The following is a 14025-nucleotide window of genomic DNA, read 5'->3' on the forward strand; positions in this document are numbered from 1 at the left end:
CTAGATCGCATTATGCATAGAATTCAAGTCATGTACTTGCTTCTGCTGTACCACAATATAAAACCTAAAAAAAAAACGTTAATAAACAAGAGAAGAAAAAAAATATTTATTTGACCATTTAATAATAATATTAAACAAATTAAATAAAAAACAATAACACAGCAAAAATTAATTTCTAAATTAATCATTATATATTTATATATAAATATAGGTATTATTTAATTTATTTTTAATATATATTTTTAATTATTAACTCATTTAATGATTGAATTTTAGAGTACATGTTTGTTAAATCAAAGTTTTTCCTCAATATTTTCAATTATCATTTTCATTCAATAATTTCATTTGTTATTAAGTTATATTTGATTGTGAATTAAGATGGTTAAAAGAAGAAAGAAGAGAAAAGAAAAGAAAAGAACAAGTACATTATTATACTATTTCACAAGAGTTCATAATAATCTTCCCACCTTCCAATTAATTGTACCAAGCAAAAAGATAAAGTAAAATCAGACATATCGGTTATAAATTTGTTTCTCATTTATCATGGTCTTGTCTTTCTTTGAATTTTCTACTTTCCACTTGCTATTTCCATGAAGCACACTCCTATAGGTTGTTGTCTTTGTACAAAGCAGAAAGAGCTAATAAGAGAACTTAGAACTTAAAAGAGTCACAAGCCAGAATTTGAGAAATTGCTTCTGGAAAGTGAAAAGATACAACCTTTGCTTTCAGGTTCTTAGTAGTATACTAGTATTCTGCACTTTACTTGTTCTCTGTCTTTAGATTGTTGCAGTAGTTCATATTGTTTTTTCACTAGTTTCAGGTTCTTAGTAGTATTCTCTTTCTTTTCTTCTTTTTGTTTGTTTTTTTTTTTTTTTTTTTGAGATGATGTTTCCATTTGTTACTTGATAACTAGAACTAATCTATTTTTGTTCCTTTTTTTTAAAAAATAAAATAAAATTTAATTGTCCCTTTCTTTTAGATTGTCCCTTGTTCTGTTTGAACTTTGAAGTGATATTTAATAATAAAAAACAGTGGCTTTAGACAAAGCGGCAAAGCCATTTTGTGTGTGGTATCTACACTTTATTATGTGTTTACATGGAAGAGGGGTTGAATCTTCTGTATATACCAACTTTTTTCATCTTATTGAAAAGTTCTGTTTTTATTTTTATTCTAACAGTTAAGTTACATTACACACCATAAATTCCTTTTTACTTCCTTAATTTGAAAAGGCCTTTTTTCTAAATATATATTTGGTATATATTTCCACAATTTATCTTTACAAGTGGAGAGACTATTTTCAATGTTTGTATCCTTGACCTTGATGTCACAACATAGAAACATTTGAGGCTCTTTTCTTTTGTGTTTAATTTCATACAATTTGAACTTTATAAAAAAAATGTTCTATAATAATCACAACTTAGATATGTCTGATATTGGATCTGCTATGCTGAATTTGCAACAGAAAAAGCCATAAGCAGGTGTGATGGGATCTACATTTATTGATGAATATGCTATCCAACAAATAATTGATATTCCAGAAAACATTGATCCTGCAATAAGATGGCCAGAGTGCTGTATCTACAAGATCCCTAAGAGTCTGTTGAAGGTGAAAGAGGATTCCTATGATCCTCTCTTGATCTCAATTGGCCCTATTCACCATGGTAATACCAAGCTAGAAGAAATGCAGCACCACAAACACACATATTTTCATTTCTTCTCGGAACGCCTACAGAACAAACGCGTCCTAGAGGACTTCAAGGCCTTCATTGAACAACAAGAGCAGATTATAAGGCGTTGTTACCAGCCGAAGTTCCCTCACATCGGAAGCGAACAATTAGTGAGGATTATTCTGCTGGATTCTATTTTTATCATGGAGCTCTTTCTGAGGGAAGCGAAACGGTGGAAACACAAAGATGATTATGTATTGACTCAACCATGTCTTAGCAAAAGCATCCAGAGGGACTTGCTGCTGCTTCAGAACCAGCTTCCAATTCAAGTTTTGGAGAAACTCTATGAGACTTGTGTCCCAAGCAATCTCAAAGAGCATTCCAGATTCATTAGGCTTGCTCATGAGTACTTTGCATCTTATTACCCTTATCAGAAATCTTCTGAGAGGAAGTTCGAGCCGAAGAAGTGGGAGAAATCGCTGCATTTCACTGATTTGGTTCGATGTTCTTATCTCCCCACGAACCTGAGTTTCAACGATGACAAGAGTCGCCACACTTACTCGCAAAAGGAATGTATGCTGAGGACTGCGACAAAGTTGAATGAAGCCGGAATAAGCTTCGAGAAGGTTCATAATAGATCCTTGCTAGACATAAAGTTTGAGAGGAAGAGATTCTTCAGCTGGTTTCTCTGCTTGGGTTGCTTCCCATATTCCAAGTGTTTTAAGGCTAGATTTCAGTTCCCACAGTTAAAAGTAGATCACACAACAGAATGTGTTCTTAGGAACCTAATAGCATTTGAGCAGTGTCACTATCCTGAGGAGCCTTACATTTGCAACTATGTTTCTCTGATTGATTCTCTTATTCACACCAAGGATGATGCAGAATTGATGGTTGAGAAGGAAGCTATTGTCCATGAACTTGGAAGTGACAAGGAATTGGCAACACTGGTTAATAGTCTATGCAAACATGTTGTGACAAATAAAACATGTTACCAACAAATCATTGGAGATCTTAACGAACATTACAACAATGGTTGGAAATGGACTATGGGAACACTGAGGTGGGTGTACTTCCGGGACCCTTGGAGAAGCAGTTCTACCATTGTAGGGATAGCTGTTCTAATATTCACCATCTTCAACTTCTGTCGAGTTGTTCAATTAATCTTTTAGTTTATTCTGTTTTATGTATGTTTAATGGTTGAACATGTAACTCTAGTTTCCATATACTAATAAAATGGCCAATTTGGGAAAAAAGCTGTCATTTTAATGGAAGAGTCTTGTCCTAATCTCATTTGTGAGAAAGTTATTCTTACACCTGGAGAGGGATAATCTTGGATGATCACAAACCCAAGTAGCTAGTAATAAAATCAAACTATGATGTAATTCACTAAAACCTATCATGACAACATCAAAACCTTTCCCTCACTGGATATGGCTGGATGCATGAATCAAGCAAAGCTAAGTTTTATAAACAAGCCATATTGGGAGCTATCACAAATTCACAATTCACTAAAACCAAATAAGTTAAAAACACTTGCCAAATTACAGTGTGTTAAAATGAAGACTCAAAACAGTGAAATTTGGCCGAGGAAGAAGAAGAAGAACCAGCAAGACTAACAAATACTGCTTAAAGAAGAAATCATGCCAAAACACTCAACATTTTGGTCCTAGTGACTAACAGAAAGCTCCCTCCGCTTGTAGCGGACCATCACTTTTCCTTTCACTCCAACAACCATGGCGTTCCAATCAATCTCAGGGAAAGGTGACACCAACTCCAGCTCGAAATTCCTTAGCAAGTGAGACCATATTGCTTTTATCTGCAGATATGCAAAGGGCTCGCCAAGGCATCCATGTCTGCCCCCTCCGAAAGAAATGTATGAGAAAGCCCCTGCCACCTTGTCCTCTTCTCTCCCAACAGTGAATCGATCGGGATCATACGTATCGGGATCTTTGAAAATGTGAGGCAGCCTGTTTGCAAAAGCAGGGGATGTGGCAACTATATGACCCTTAGGAATATCATATTCTTTCCCCTCTCGTGTTGTGACGCTGAAATCGGTGTGTGAGCTTCGCAAGAGCATAATCAATGGAGGGTGGAGCCTCAAGGCTTCTTTGATGCACCGATACAGGACATCCATTTCGGCCAAGACATCATGATCAACTCGATCCCCATGCTTTTCCATCAAATTCTTCTGCTCATCAACCACAGCTGAAAGGTACTTGCTGTTAGAGAGAAGATATGCTCCTGTCCAAGTGGAGGTAATTGAACTAGTGTGCTGCCCTGCGAAAAGAGCAGCAATGAGCAGTCCAGTCACTTCGGCTTCTGTTGTTGGGCGGCCATCTTTGTATTTTGAATCGATGAAGCACTGCAGCATGTCATCCTCCGATTTACCAGTGCTTTTGCGAGAAGCTATGATTCTTGCAAAGATTTCAGCAAGCTTCTTGCGTGCTTGATCACGGCGCCGGTGAGCTGGGATGGGAAGGTATGGAAAGAGAACACTGATTGGTTGCATCCCATTATCAAGGTCATGGAACAATGCAGACACATCGTCGAAAAGCTTGTCACGAACTTCGCGTCCCAAGAGACACCTACTAGCTGTCAAGATGATCAAATGTTCGAGCTCATACTTCAAATCAACCTCACCACTTTCTCCCCACTTTGAGAAGTAGTCCTGTAAATCAGGTCCATGTTAGAGAACCAATAGCCCATAATGCCAATTCAGTACAATACTGATGAAAATTTTAAGGGAAGACTTACTATTAACATAATGAGACAATATTAAAAATAATGTCAAGTACAAATGGAGCTGAAAAGCCTCTCCAGCTTATCAAATTAAAAACACTGGAATGAAATAAGGTTCCAATTCAAATTTTGGTTCTCAGTATTATTAATAGACCCACAATTATATCATAACGCTTATCTAATGTTATTGCTGAATTATAGCTGCAATTTATTAGCTTGGAAGATGCAGCATGCAAAAGTTCATGACCAAATCCAATGAAGTACTGAATGCAGATTCACACTATATCCAAGTAAAAACAGAAGGTGAAATAAACACAAACTAAAAAGGCACAATTTAAATGGATCTGCAGCTAATCACAGACAATCTTTAATTTAGTAACATGATCATCAAATTCAACTCTAGGAGGAAAAAACAAGTCAAACCCAACAGGCAAATTGCTAATGTCACAAATCCAGAGTCAAATAACAGAATATACTAGATCAAACAAAAATAAACACTAGACATGAATCAACATTGACCTGAGCTTCAGTAACCATCTGATCGACATAGCTCTTGAGCTTGTTAACCCTAAGGGCCTCAGTGAAGAACCTGAACTGTTCCTGGCGAACAGAGTAATCAACATCAAAGACAACACCGGGTCCAAAAGTTGGAACATTGAACTGATACACCTCTTGCTGGCTGAGTTCAGATTCTGGGGCCTTGAAGAAATGAGCAGAAACTTCGGGACCGATCAAAAAGGTGATGTTTTTGTGGAACATCTTGAGGGTGAAGACGCCACCCAGTTTAGGGTACTCTTCACGGAGCATAAAGATTGGACCTTTGAGGAATCGGGGTAACCCTCCGATGAATGGAAGGCCCTTCACGATTGGGGGAAGGCGCTTTCTTGATTTAGGGACAATGAAGGCTGAGATGAGCTTGGCCACAACAATGGTGGCCACGAATAGGAGGCATGTGTTGAAGAACTTTGACACATCAATGTCCATCGATTGGATGAATTATCCAGAGAAAGACGACAATTGCTGAGAAATGGATCGAAAGCAGAACCAGAAGAAGAAGAAGGTAGGTTAGGGAGTGGGGAAGATAGTAAGAGTGATGATAGATCTATGTCCAATAAAAGGAAAGGAAGTGTGAAGTTGTGGCCACTGGCTTGGTATAGAGTGTGTGTATGTATATATATAATCATAATTATGACTAATTTTTTACGTGCTTATAATATTTTTGTTTTATAGGGATGGCAATACTACCTGAATTTGCGGGTATCTACCCTGCTTCTACCTGTTTGGAGCAGATAATTGCCTCCTCTGCATCGGAGCGAGGCGGGTTCTTAGGAGGGGCGGGGCGGGGTCGAGTTTAGATAATACCTGCCCTTACCCATTTTGCTATATATATATCATATATATTATTTTAATATATAATATGTATAATATATGTAAAATAATTAGTAAATAATTAATAATATTGTATTATATTTAAATTTTTACTTTAATTTATATTATGTATGTGATGATGATTATATAAATTTTGAAATTTAATTTTATTTATTGGATTTTAATAATTATAGGGACAGGTAGGGACGGAATGAATTAGAATTCAATGTTTTACATTTTTACTACCTGCAAATAAAAGAGAGACTAATTCTATATAAATTATTGTACGATGAAACAGAGTCGGATAGAGCAAAAATCCGTCCCTACTCATCTCGTTGCCACCCTTATATTTAACAAATACATTACGAACATGTAAAAAATTTATTCATTTATTTAAATAAGTATTAAAAGTTTAAATTCTACCTTATATATACTATATGACAAATTAATTGCATGACTGCATGAGTAACAAAAAAAAAATTAACCCAAAATGTTATGTTTAGGATTTCGATTTTTAGATAATGTTGTATATAGAGTAACTAGTAGGTTTTATGGTCAATTTACTACCATCAAAATGTGAATTATATTTCAACTAAGTTAGAAATAAGCTATTGGTTTTCAACGCAGGGATAGTTGAGAATTTTACTTCCAATAAAAAAAATAATTAATCAAATTTAAATTGAATAAGTTGAATAAACACTTAACTTAATTTTTAAAAATTTTAAATAAGACATTTTGATTGTCAATAAATTTTTAATATTTTAATTTTTTTAGACAAATTGATGGTTCAATAAGAAAGATTAATTTATTTTATGATATTTATTGAGATTTTAACTGTCTTATAATAATTTTTGAATAAATGGTTAATTTAGTTTTCAAAAAATTATTTATTTTTTAAATTAGTTTTTAAAATTTTTTTTAATCAAATCTATTTTTCAAATATTTTATATTAGTCATTTTAGTCTTTTGTTATTTTTGTTGCTAATGACGTCAAAATTTATTGATGTGACCACAATATATACTTAATTGTTCTAATTGGTAGCTAACATATGAAATTAGATCAAATCAATTTCAAATAGAGAAATTTCAATGCCTCAAGTTCTCTTCTCAATTAAATTTTAATTTGATCTAATTTTATAAATTTATTATGCTAATAGTCAATTAAGACTCTTATATGTGTTGTAATATCACTTAACGTGTTATATTAACAAATTTTGGTATCATCAATAAAAAAATACAAGAACTAATGTGATTAATTTAAAATTTATAAAAAATAAATTTAAATTAAAAAAATTTTTTAAGGACTAATTTAAAGAACGAGTAATTTTAGACAAATTTAATTATTTACCAAATAAAATTTATTAAAATATTATTTATCAATTGCGCACACATATTAAACATTTTATTGTAAGTGTTAAAAAGATGAAACTATCTCACCGAACTAATTCTCAAAAATTTTAAACTATATGATTTAACTTTTTTAAGAACCAATTTAAATATATTCGAATAAGTTTATTATTGTTTTTTCACCATATTCAATATTCTATTTACATGTTACATTAAAATAGATGTAGAATAAGTTAATTTTGATGCGGTGTGTGTATATATGTCTAGTTAAAACATTAATATGTGTATAATTTTTGAGGTATTGAGACTTGTGAGGATAGCGAATAATAAAGAGGATAGAATCGTGTGGAAATATGATAGATTTAAAATTTTTTTGACTAACTTTGTGCAGGTAATATAAGAAGAAATGTTATCAGAAGGTGTTACCAGTTACAGTTTCACGAAGACCATATGGAAAGGATTGGCCCCACCAAGAGTGGAACTGTTTATTTGGTTTGTCCTGATAGGCAGAGTGAATACAAAGGAACAGCTAAGCTGGCTCGGGGTTATTAGCCAGGACGATAAGCGTTGTGTCTTGTGTAATAAGGAGGATGAGCTGATCCACCACTTGTTCCTTGGCTGTGATTTTGCTTGGCAGGTGTGGAGTGCATGGATATCAGCGTCTGGCCGACCATGGGTTTTTCCGGAGTTATTGAATGACCATTTTCTGCGTTGGACAGATGAATCGCGGAAAAAGAAGGGCAGAAAGCAGCGTCTGAGATGTTTCTGTGCAATCATTTGAAACATTTGGTTGGAGCGAAATAGGAGGCTCTTTCAGAATGAAGGTAAAGGCGTAAAAGAGATCATCACAATAACTGCCCTGACTTGTGACGAGTGGAGAGGCAAGCATCCTTAGGGTTGTTGATGGCTTCGACGGAGATGACGTGGGGATGTTGGATATTTGGGTTAGGATTTTGGGGAGTTGTAAGATTTCTAGTTATGTTTGTTTCTATATGTTCCACCTTAGGGATGTCAATGGGGCGGGGCGGGGGCGGGGGATGCTTCCCTACTCCCCGTCCCCGCCCCCAGAATTAATCCCCGTCCCCGCTCCATTCCCCGTCATGGGGGGATAATTGTCCCCATCCCCGTTCTCCGCATTCCCCGCGTTCCCCGCGGGCCCCATTCCCCATCTCCCTATGTTTAACATTCATATGGAAATTATAATAAAAAATATCAAAAAAACAAAAAAACAAACTAAAAAATATTATTACAAACACACAAACATATCTTATCTAAGATTATAAGTCCAGAAATACAACATAGCAAATCATAGTCCATAAAATAAAATCTTAAAATGCAACTTCCATTATAAAGAAAGCAATAAAACAAAGTCTTTAACATCAAATATTCTTTTATTGTCGGCATAAAACTTCCAACAAACATCTCCATGTTCTCTGTTAAAACAATAGAAACAAATATATTAACATACAGTGACGAGAATGGAAGCAAACACGTAGACGCAGAAGTGGAGAGGAGAAGGACATCGTGCCTGAGGAGAGAGAACGACGCGGTGAAGCTGCTAGGGTGACGGCGCAAGAGTGGCCGGTGGCTAGCTGTGAGGGTTTTGAAGTTTGAACAAAGTGGAGAGTGAGTGAGTGACTGGAGTCTGGAGAGTTGGGGTTTGGATGGGAATAGAGAGTTAGAGAGGGCGCAGCAACAAAGGTGAGAAGGGAATATAGGGTTAAGGTTTTTTAATTGGTGAAATTACTAAAATACCCCCTATGTTAGAAATAAAGTAAGAGTATTTAAGTAAGTTTAACAATTCGGGGAATTATCGGAGATGGGGTGGGGATCCCCGCGCCTGTCTCGGGGGAATTTTGCTCCCATCCCCATCCCCACGGAAAAAATTCCCCACCATCGGAGCCCCATTTGGGGCGGTCCTCGCGGGGATCCCCGCCTGCTGGGGATTTTTGACACCCCTATTCCACCTTGCTGTGTTGAGCTCTTTTAATTTTTAAAATTTTTTTTACTGTATATGAAATATTTTTAATTTTTTATACTATCAATTAGTACAATAAATAAATATATATTGAATTACAATGATAATCATCTATCGTGATTTATAATTTTATAAGAATATATTGACTAATAATTTTAAATAAATTAATAAAATTTAATTTCACATTTTTCCATATAAAATGACAAACATTAATTTTTTTTTCTGTTGCATAGCATGCTATTTGCAATTAATTACTTGTTGGTGGCAGATTAGTGAGTGCGAATTTTGTTATTGTGGACTTAGCTTAGCTGGGCTCATAGGATGAGAGGGTTTTGGAAGCAAAACTGTGGGTTTGGTTTTATAAGCTGTCCAGAATATCTGTCTTTGTGTGACTAATCAAGTACAGTACACGGGGCAACTTTGGAATTCTCAATTCAATTGGCTTTGCAGTTTACTCTTTGGCGCTTTTTGAGGAACAACATACAACTTTTTCGCTCTATAGGGTTGACTTCCATTATTTTATGCTTAACGATATTAATTTTATCAAAAATTATATATTAATACGTATATTTATACCGAAATATATAATTCGTCAATTTGATACCTGATTTTTAGTTTTTAGTATATATAAAATTTTTGTAATTTTATAAATACAGACATATGAATATGTGTAAATTATGAAGTCTTGGAATTAATTGTGTGGGAGGCACATGGCATACTATAAAGAACACTAATGTCCTCAGCTATAGGAAGATGTTGCCACCGTTATAGATGATGTAATTGAATTGATTGTCACAAACACTTTATTAATGTGAAACTTGAAAGCAAAAAAATGGGAAATTATTTTAACGATAAGATCATATAAGATGGTAGAATGCGCGATTTAGATGCAAAAAGTGTCCGTGTAAGTCGCACATCTCTTCGTCTTGATCGCCAAGGAAGCAAGTATTCTATGTTAAATGTTTAATATCAATTTTTGTTTTGCATTGTTTCATTCATTTTAACCTCTAAAAATATCGTTAGTCAATAGTCTGTCCTAGAATATCTAGCTTATTCTGAAATTGACTAAATAACCCTTAATTAATGAGTGCTAAATTGCTCTACTCTACTAGAAATTGAAGGAGCGACGACAAGGGTAGATTTGGTAATTAAAAATTGAAGCAAAATAATAGGAACGACGTGGGTAAGTTAGTGGGGAAAGAGGAGGTAACTGCCATATATAACCGCCAGGAGAAAACAGAGAGAATATAATAACAGTGTACGAAGTAGTAGTGTAGGTTGAAGAGCATTGAAACAAGTACAAGAGTGGTACATAACTAGATTCTTGCATGAAGAAGAAAATGCATGGGAATAAGAGAAAGAAAGAGAGAGGGGATGAATTAGTAGATTACATAAGGAAAGGGCCATGGAAGAAAGAGGAAGATGAAGTGCTACTCAACCATGTAAGCAAGTATGGCCCCAGAGACTGGAGCTCCATTCGATCCAAGGGTCTTCTTCATAGAACCGGCAAGTCTTGTCGCCTTCGTTGGGTCAACAAGCTTCGACCTAACCTCAAGAAGTATGTTACTTCATTGCATGCATGCATGCTTTCTCTTCCATCATCATATATAACCTTTGATTTCTTAAACTAATGACTATCTATTTCTTTTTGTGATAGTGGGTGCAAGTTTACAGCGGAGGAAGAGAGGGTTGTGATAGAATTGCAGGCACAATTTGGGAACAAATGGGCTAAGATTGCGTCCTATTTGAGTGGAAGAACAGACAATGATGTCAAGAATTTCTGGAGCAGTAGGCAGAAGAGGCTTGCTAGGATTCTTCAGGCATCAGCATCAACATCCACCTCCAAATCACACAGGAACAAACCTAAACTTCATCATCATCTTCCCACTTTCCAGGTAACCATTCTTCTGTTTCCATGCTGTTTAAATTCATCCATTACAATACCAAAGAAATACACATGACTGATGAAAATTTGCATTGAGATTCTAATGATTTAAGCTAGTAGTTTCAACTTGGAAAATGGGTAGCTAGAATATTCTTTTTTGTTCACTTGAAAACTTTGCTAGAGAGTAAAAATCATGCTTTGTAGATTTTTTTTTTTTTTTTTACATATTCTGTATGCTATGTACTTTCTCACACTGTATGTGAGTGTGAACCGAAAACTTTTACATACAATTCTGTTGCACATGATTTTTTTTGTTGTTTTTGAGTTGTAGGCTCCTAAATTGAGTTCTTCATCAGAGGGAGAATCATCATCAAAGCTTCATCAGCCATGCTCGTTCTCCTGCAATGACAATTCCGAGGTTATTAAAATGGTGGCATTACCAGATCTTATCAAGCCCAAGTTGCCTAATTCTGAGCAAGAAGAATCTGCACTTTTGGAGAGCAATAAAAGCAGTAGTATGATGGAACAAATTCCCTTCCCTCAGATTCCTGATGAACTCCAAACTGATCTAACACCATTCTCATTGGGAGACCAAGATTTCTTGACTAGAATTGATGATCCAAATTTTGCTGATTACTTTGGACCTCTTGGTGCATATGAGCTTGGGCTAGCCCCACAACACACCATTGGGTTCCCATTCTTTGATCCATCAGAAGGAAGTTGCAGAATTGGGTCAACGGATATCATAGGTAGCTCCAAAAACTATGACAGCATCTTTGATGATCTCCCAGTTAACATGTTTGATCATATGGATCCACCTTCAATTCCTTCCAAGTTCTGACTTATATGCTAATTGTCATATATTGTAGGTTTAGATGTGTTGTAGGGTAAAAGTCATATCTAATATGGATAACATATTGCAATTGTATCTACATTGCTTATCTTACTAATTACACTTGTAATATGACATCTATTATCTATTGTTAAATGGGCTAACTCTAGTTTAACATATTTACAAATTTATATGATTGCATACTGAAAATTATTTTCCTTCCCAACAGACAAGTTCTATCATTCACAACCATGCATAAAACAACAACAACAACAATAATAATAATAACAAGTTCTATGAAGCGATAATACATCACCATTAAATTCAATTCTATCAAACATAATATATTGTCCATAGCTTGATTTAGATTAATGTAAAATTTCAACTTGTTTTGAATAAATGGAAGAATGGAGTCCACTTGTTTCTATCGCTTTTCCACCTAATTTCTTTTTCTCCAATGTTTACTAGTAGTCAATCAAGGCAAACGACATTGTGGGCAGCATAATCTAATGGTGTTTTAATTCTGCTACTAAATTCGAATTAATAATTCGCATTTGACAACACAACAGTGGAGTCATGAAATGGAGTCCAAGAGATAGTGATGGTGATTGTGATTGCTCAAAGGATTTCGGAGGAGATGAAGTTTACAGCTGTTTGGCCAGTTACTTCAAACTCCCCAGCAACAAATGATTGGTCTTTCTTGAAAATAGGGCGTCGAAGTTCCACATATCCACAGTAATCAACTTCATAAACTGTTGTACCCTTCTTGAATGAAGAAAGAGCAACCCCAACTCCTTCCCCTGCCAAAAAAAAAAAAAACAAAGTGGAATGATATGATATGATATGATATGATATTGTTACTACAATCTCGTTATGCATACACCCTTTATAATACATATCCTTTATTTTGTTAAAAGGAAAGTCTAGTACATAAGCATGCAACCTAAGTTGACAACTACATCACTCACTAACCCATGACCTTCATGGGAAGACAACTCATCTAAGGCTCTCCTTCACAATTAATTAATGAGAAGTCAGGGGCTAGCACTTTCATTAAAATCTAGCCAGTATTTAACCCGTAAAAAAAATATGTAATTTTACATCGTTAAAAATACTAATGATAATTGATTGATGGCTACAAACCACAAAATGTACTGCAGCTAACACTACTATTAATTAATATCGAAAGTATTTTATATGCGTGTCAAGAGTGTTTGGTATCTGAAAAGTATATGCATAGCAGGATTGTATATATACCATGTGTGACAAGCAGCAAGTTTTCAGTAGGATGTTTATCCGCGAGGTCTTTGACGATGTGCTGATATCTTGCCTTAGTTTGCAAAACAGGCTCTTCCCACCGGGGCAACTGATGTGGAAAAATAAATGAAGAAAAGATTCTCATGAGATGGATGCAACTGAAAAAAATGAAGATGAGGATGAAGTAGTGTGTATACCTCTTTATAGATTTTTACTGCATTTTCATCAACTGTGCCAGGTGGAAGCATGGCTTGGCGCTCGGATATATCAAAACCCCAATTTCCATCTTTTGGAGCAACATCAAGCCTGATAGCCTCTCTGCTCATCATTTCACACAATCCATATTCAACAGAAACCTGCACTTGATTTGATTTGATTTGATTTGTTCACAAGCATGGCATAAGAAAAGAAAAGAATGGATACGTTGACTTGAATTAAAAAGGAAGGAAGGTAGGGGACCTTGATTTTGGAAGGATCGATGGGAAGGGCGTCGCCAGTGAGGGCGTCAGGGGAGTCGGAGACGGCGGAGAGGGCAGAGACAACTTCGGCGGCGGTTTGAACGCAGCGGAGGAAGGGGGAGACGAAGACGCGGTGGAGAGGGAAGGAGAGGTTGTTGCGAAAGATCTGACCGGTTTTGAATGCCCGAAGACGGCCTTGTTGAACGAGCGGTGGGTCCCAGGGGCGGGCGGCGGTGGAGACCCAGGAATGGTCGAAGTTGTCGATGCGATCGCCGTGTCTCATTACGACGACGTTCTGGTAAAACTCCGGAGTGGACTCCATTTGATGAGAGATTGAAAGAAGTCAAGAAGGTGTTTTGATTTCAGTTGTCGATGCTTTCAGAGTTGGCTTTTCAGGTTTTGTTGTTCTTAACAAGGTTAGTAGTCATGGTGCTGCTGAGCTGCACAGTGGTGGTGGGCTCTGCCTTGTACCACCCAACTAACTAACCCACTAA

General features: G+C 35.8%; 4 protein-coding genes across 4 annotated transcripts; 2 read left to right on the forward strand and 2 right to left on the reverse strand.

Moving 5' to 3' along the window:
* The first annotated feature begins 569 nt into the window (after positions 1–569).
* On the forward strand, positions 570–2920 carry LOC130961260 (UPF0481 protein At3g47200-like). Its single transcript, XM_057887028.1, has 2 exons — positions 570–729; positions 1463–2920. The coding sequence occupies exon 2, from the start codon at positions 1484–1486 to the stop codon at positions 2834–2836; it is 1353 nt and encodes a 450-aa protein (XP_057743011.1). The 5' UTR covers positions 570–729; positions 1463–1483; the 3' UTR covers positions 2837–2920.
* A 190-nt stretch (positions 2921–3110) lies between these two features.
* On the reverse strand, positions 3111–5540 carry LOC130961258 (obtusifoliol 14-alpha demethylase). Its single transcript, XM_057887027.1, has 2 exons — positions 4926–5540; positions 3111–4335 (listed from the first exon to the last, which is right to left on the reverse strand). Exons 1-2 carry the CDS (start codon positions 5388–5390, stop codon positions 3334–3336), a joined length of 1467 nt encoding a protein of 488 aa, XP_057743010.1. The 5' UTR covers positions 5391–5540; the 3' UTR covers positions 3111–3333.
* A 4433-nt stretch (positions 5541–9973) lies between these two features.
* Positions 9974–11825, forward strand: LOC130962483 (transcription factor DUO1). Its single transcript, XM_057888692.1, has 4 exons — positions 9974–9995; positions 10483–10657; positions 10757–10994; positions 11316–11825. Exons 1-4 carry the CDS (start codon positions 9974–9976, stop codon positions 11823–11825), a joined length of 945 nt encoding a protein of 314 aa, XP_057744675.1.
* Positions 11826–12072: 247 nt separating this feature from the next.
* LOC130960261 (uncharacterized) lies at positions 12073–14025 on the reverse strand. Its single transcript, XM_057885628.1, has 4 exons — positions 13533–14025; positions 13271–13429; positions 13074–13182; positions 12073–12616 (listed from the first exon to the last, which is right to left on the reverse strand). Exons 1-4 carry the CDS (start codon positions 13851–13853, stop codon positions 12435–12437), a joined length of 771 nt encoding a protein of 256 aa, XP_057741611.1. The 5' UTR covers positions 13854–14025; the 3' UTR covers positions 12073–12434.

The sequence above is a fragment of the Arachis stenosperma genome, chromosome 2 (genome assembly GCF_014773155.1).
Source record: "Arachis stenosperma cultivar V10309 chromosome 2, arast.V10309.gnm1.PFL2, whole genome shotgun sequence".
Classification (NCBI taxonomy): Eukaryota; Viridiplantae; Streptophyta; class Magnoliopsida; order Fabales; family Fabaceae; genus Arachis; species Arachis stenosperma.

Coding starts and splice junctions, on each gene's coding strand:
- LOC130961258 (XM_057887027.1), bottom strand. CDS start 5,390: ATGGACATTGATGTGTCAAAGTTCTTCAACACATGCCTCCTATTCGTG. Junction 4,336..4,925: donor AGATGGTTACTGAAGCTCAG/GTCAATGTTGAT, acceptor CCTGATTTACAG/GACTACTTCTCAAAGTGGGG.
- LOC130961260 (XM_057887028.1), top strand. CDS start 1,484: ATGGGATCTACATTTATTGATGAATATGCTATCCAACAAATAATTGAT.
- LOC130962483 (XM_057888692.1), top strand. CDS start 9,974: ATGCGCGATTTAGATGCAAAAA. Junction 9,996..10,482: donor GCGCGATTTAGATGCAAAAA/GTGTCCGTGTAA, acceptor GGGATGAATTAG/TAGATTACATAAGGAAAGGG. Junction 10,995..11,315: donor ATCATCTTCCCACTTTCCAG/GTAACCATTCTT, acceptor TTTGAGTTGTAG/GCTCCTAAATTGAGTTCTTC.
- LOC130960261 (XM_057885628.1), bottom strand. CDS start 13,853: ATGGAGTCCACTCCGGAGTTTTACCAGAACGTCGTCGTAATGAGACAC. Junction 13,430..13,532: donor TCGATCCTTCCAAAATCAAG/GTCCCCTACCTT, acceptor AATCAAGTGCAG/GTTTCTGTTGAATATGGATT. Junction 13,183..13,270: donor CAGTAAAAATCTATAAAGAG/GTATACACACTA, acceptor TTTCCACATCAG/TTGCCCCGGTGGGAAGAGCC.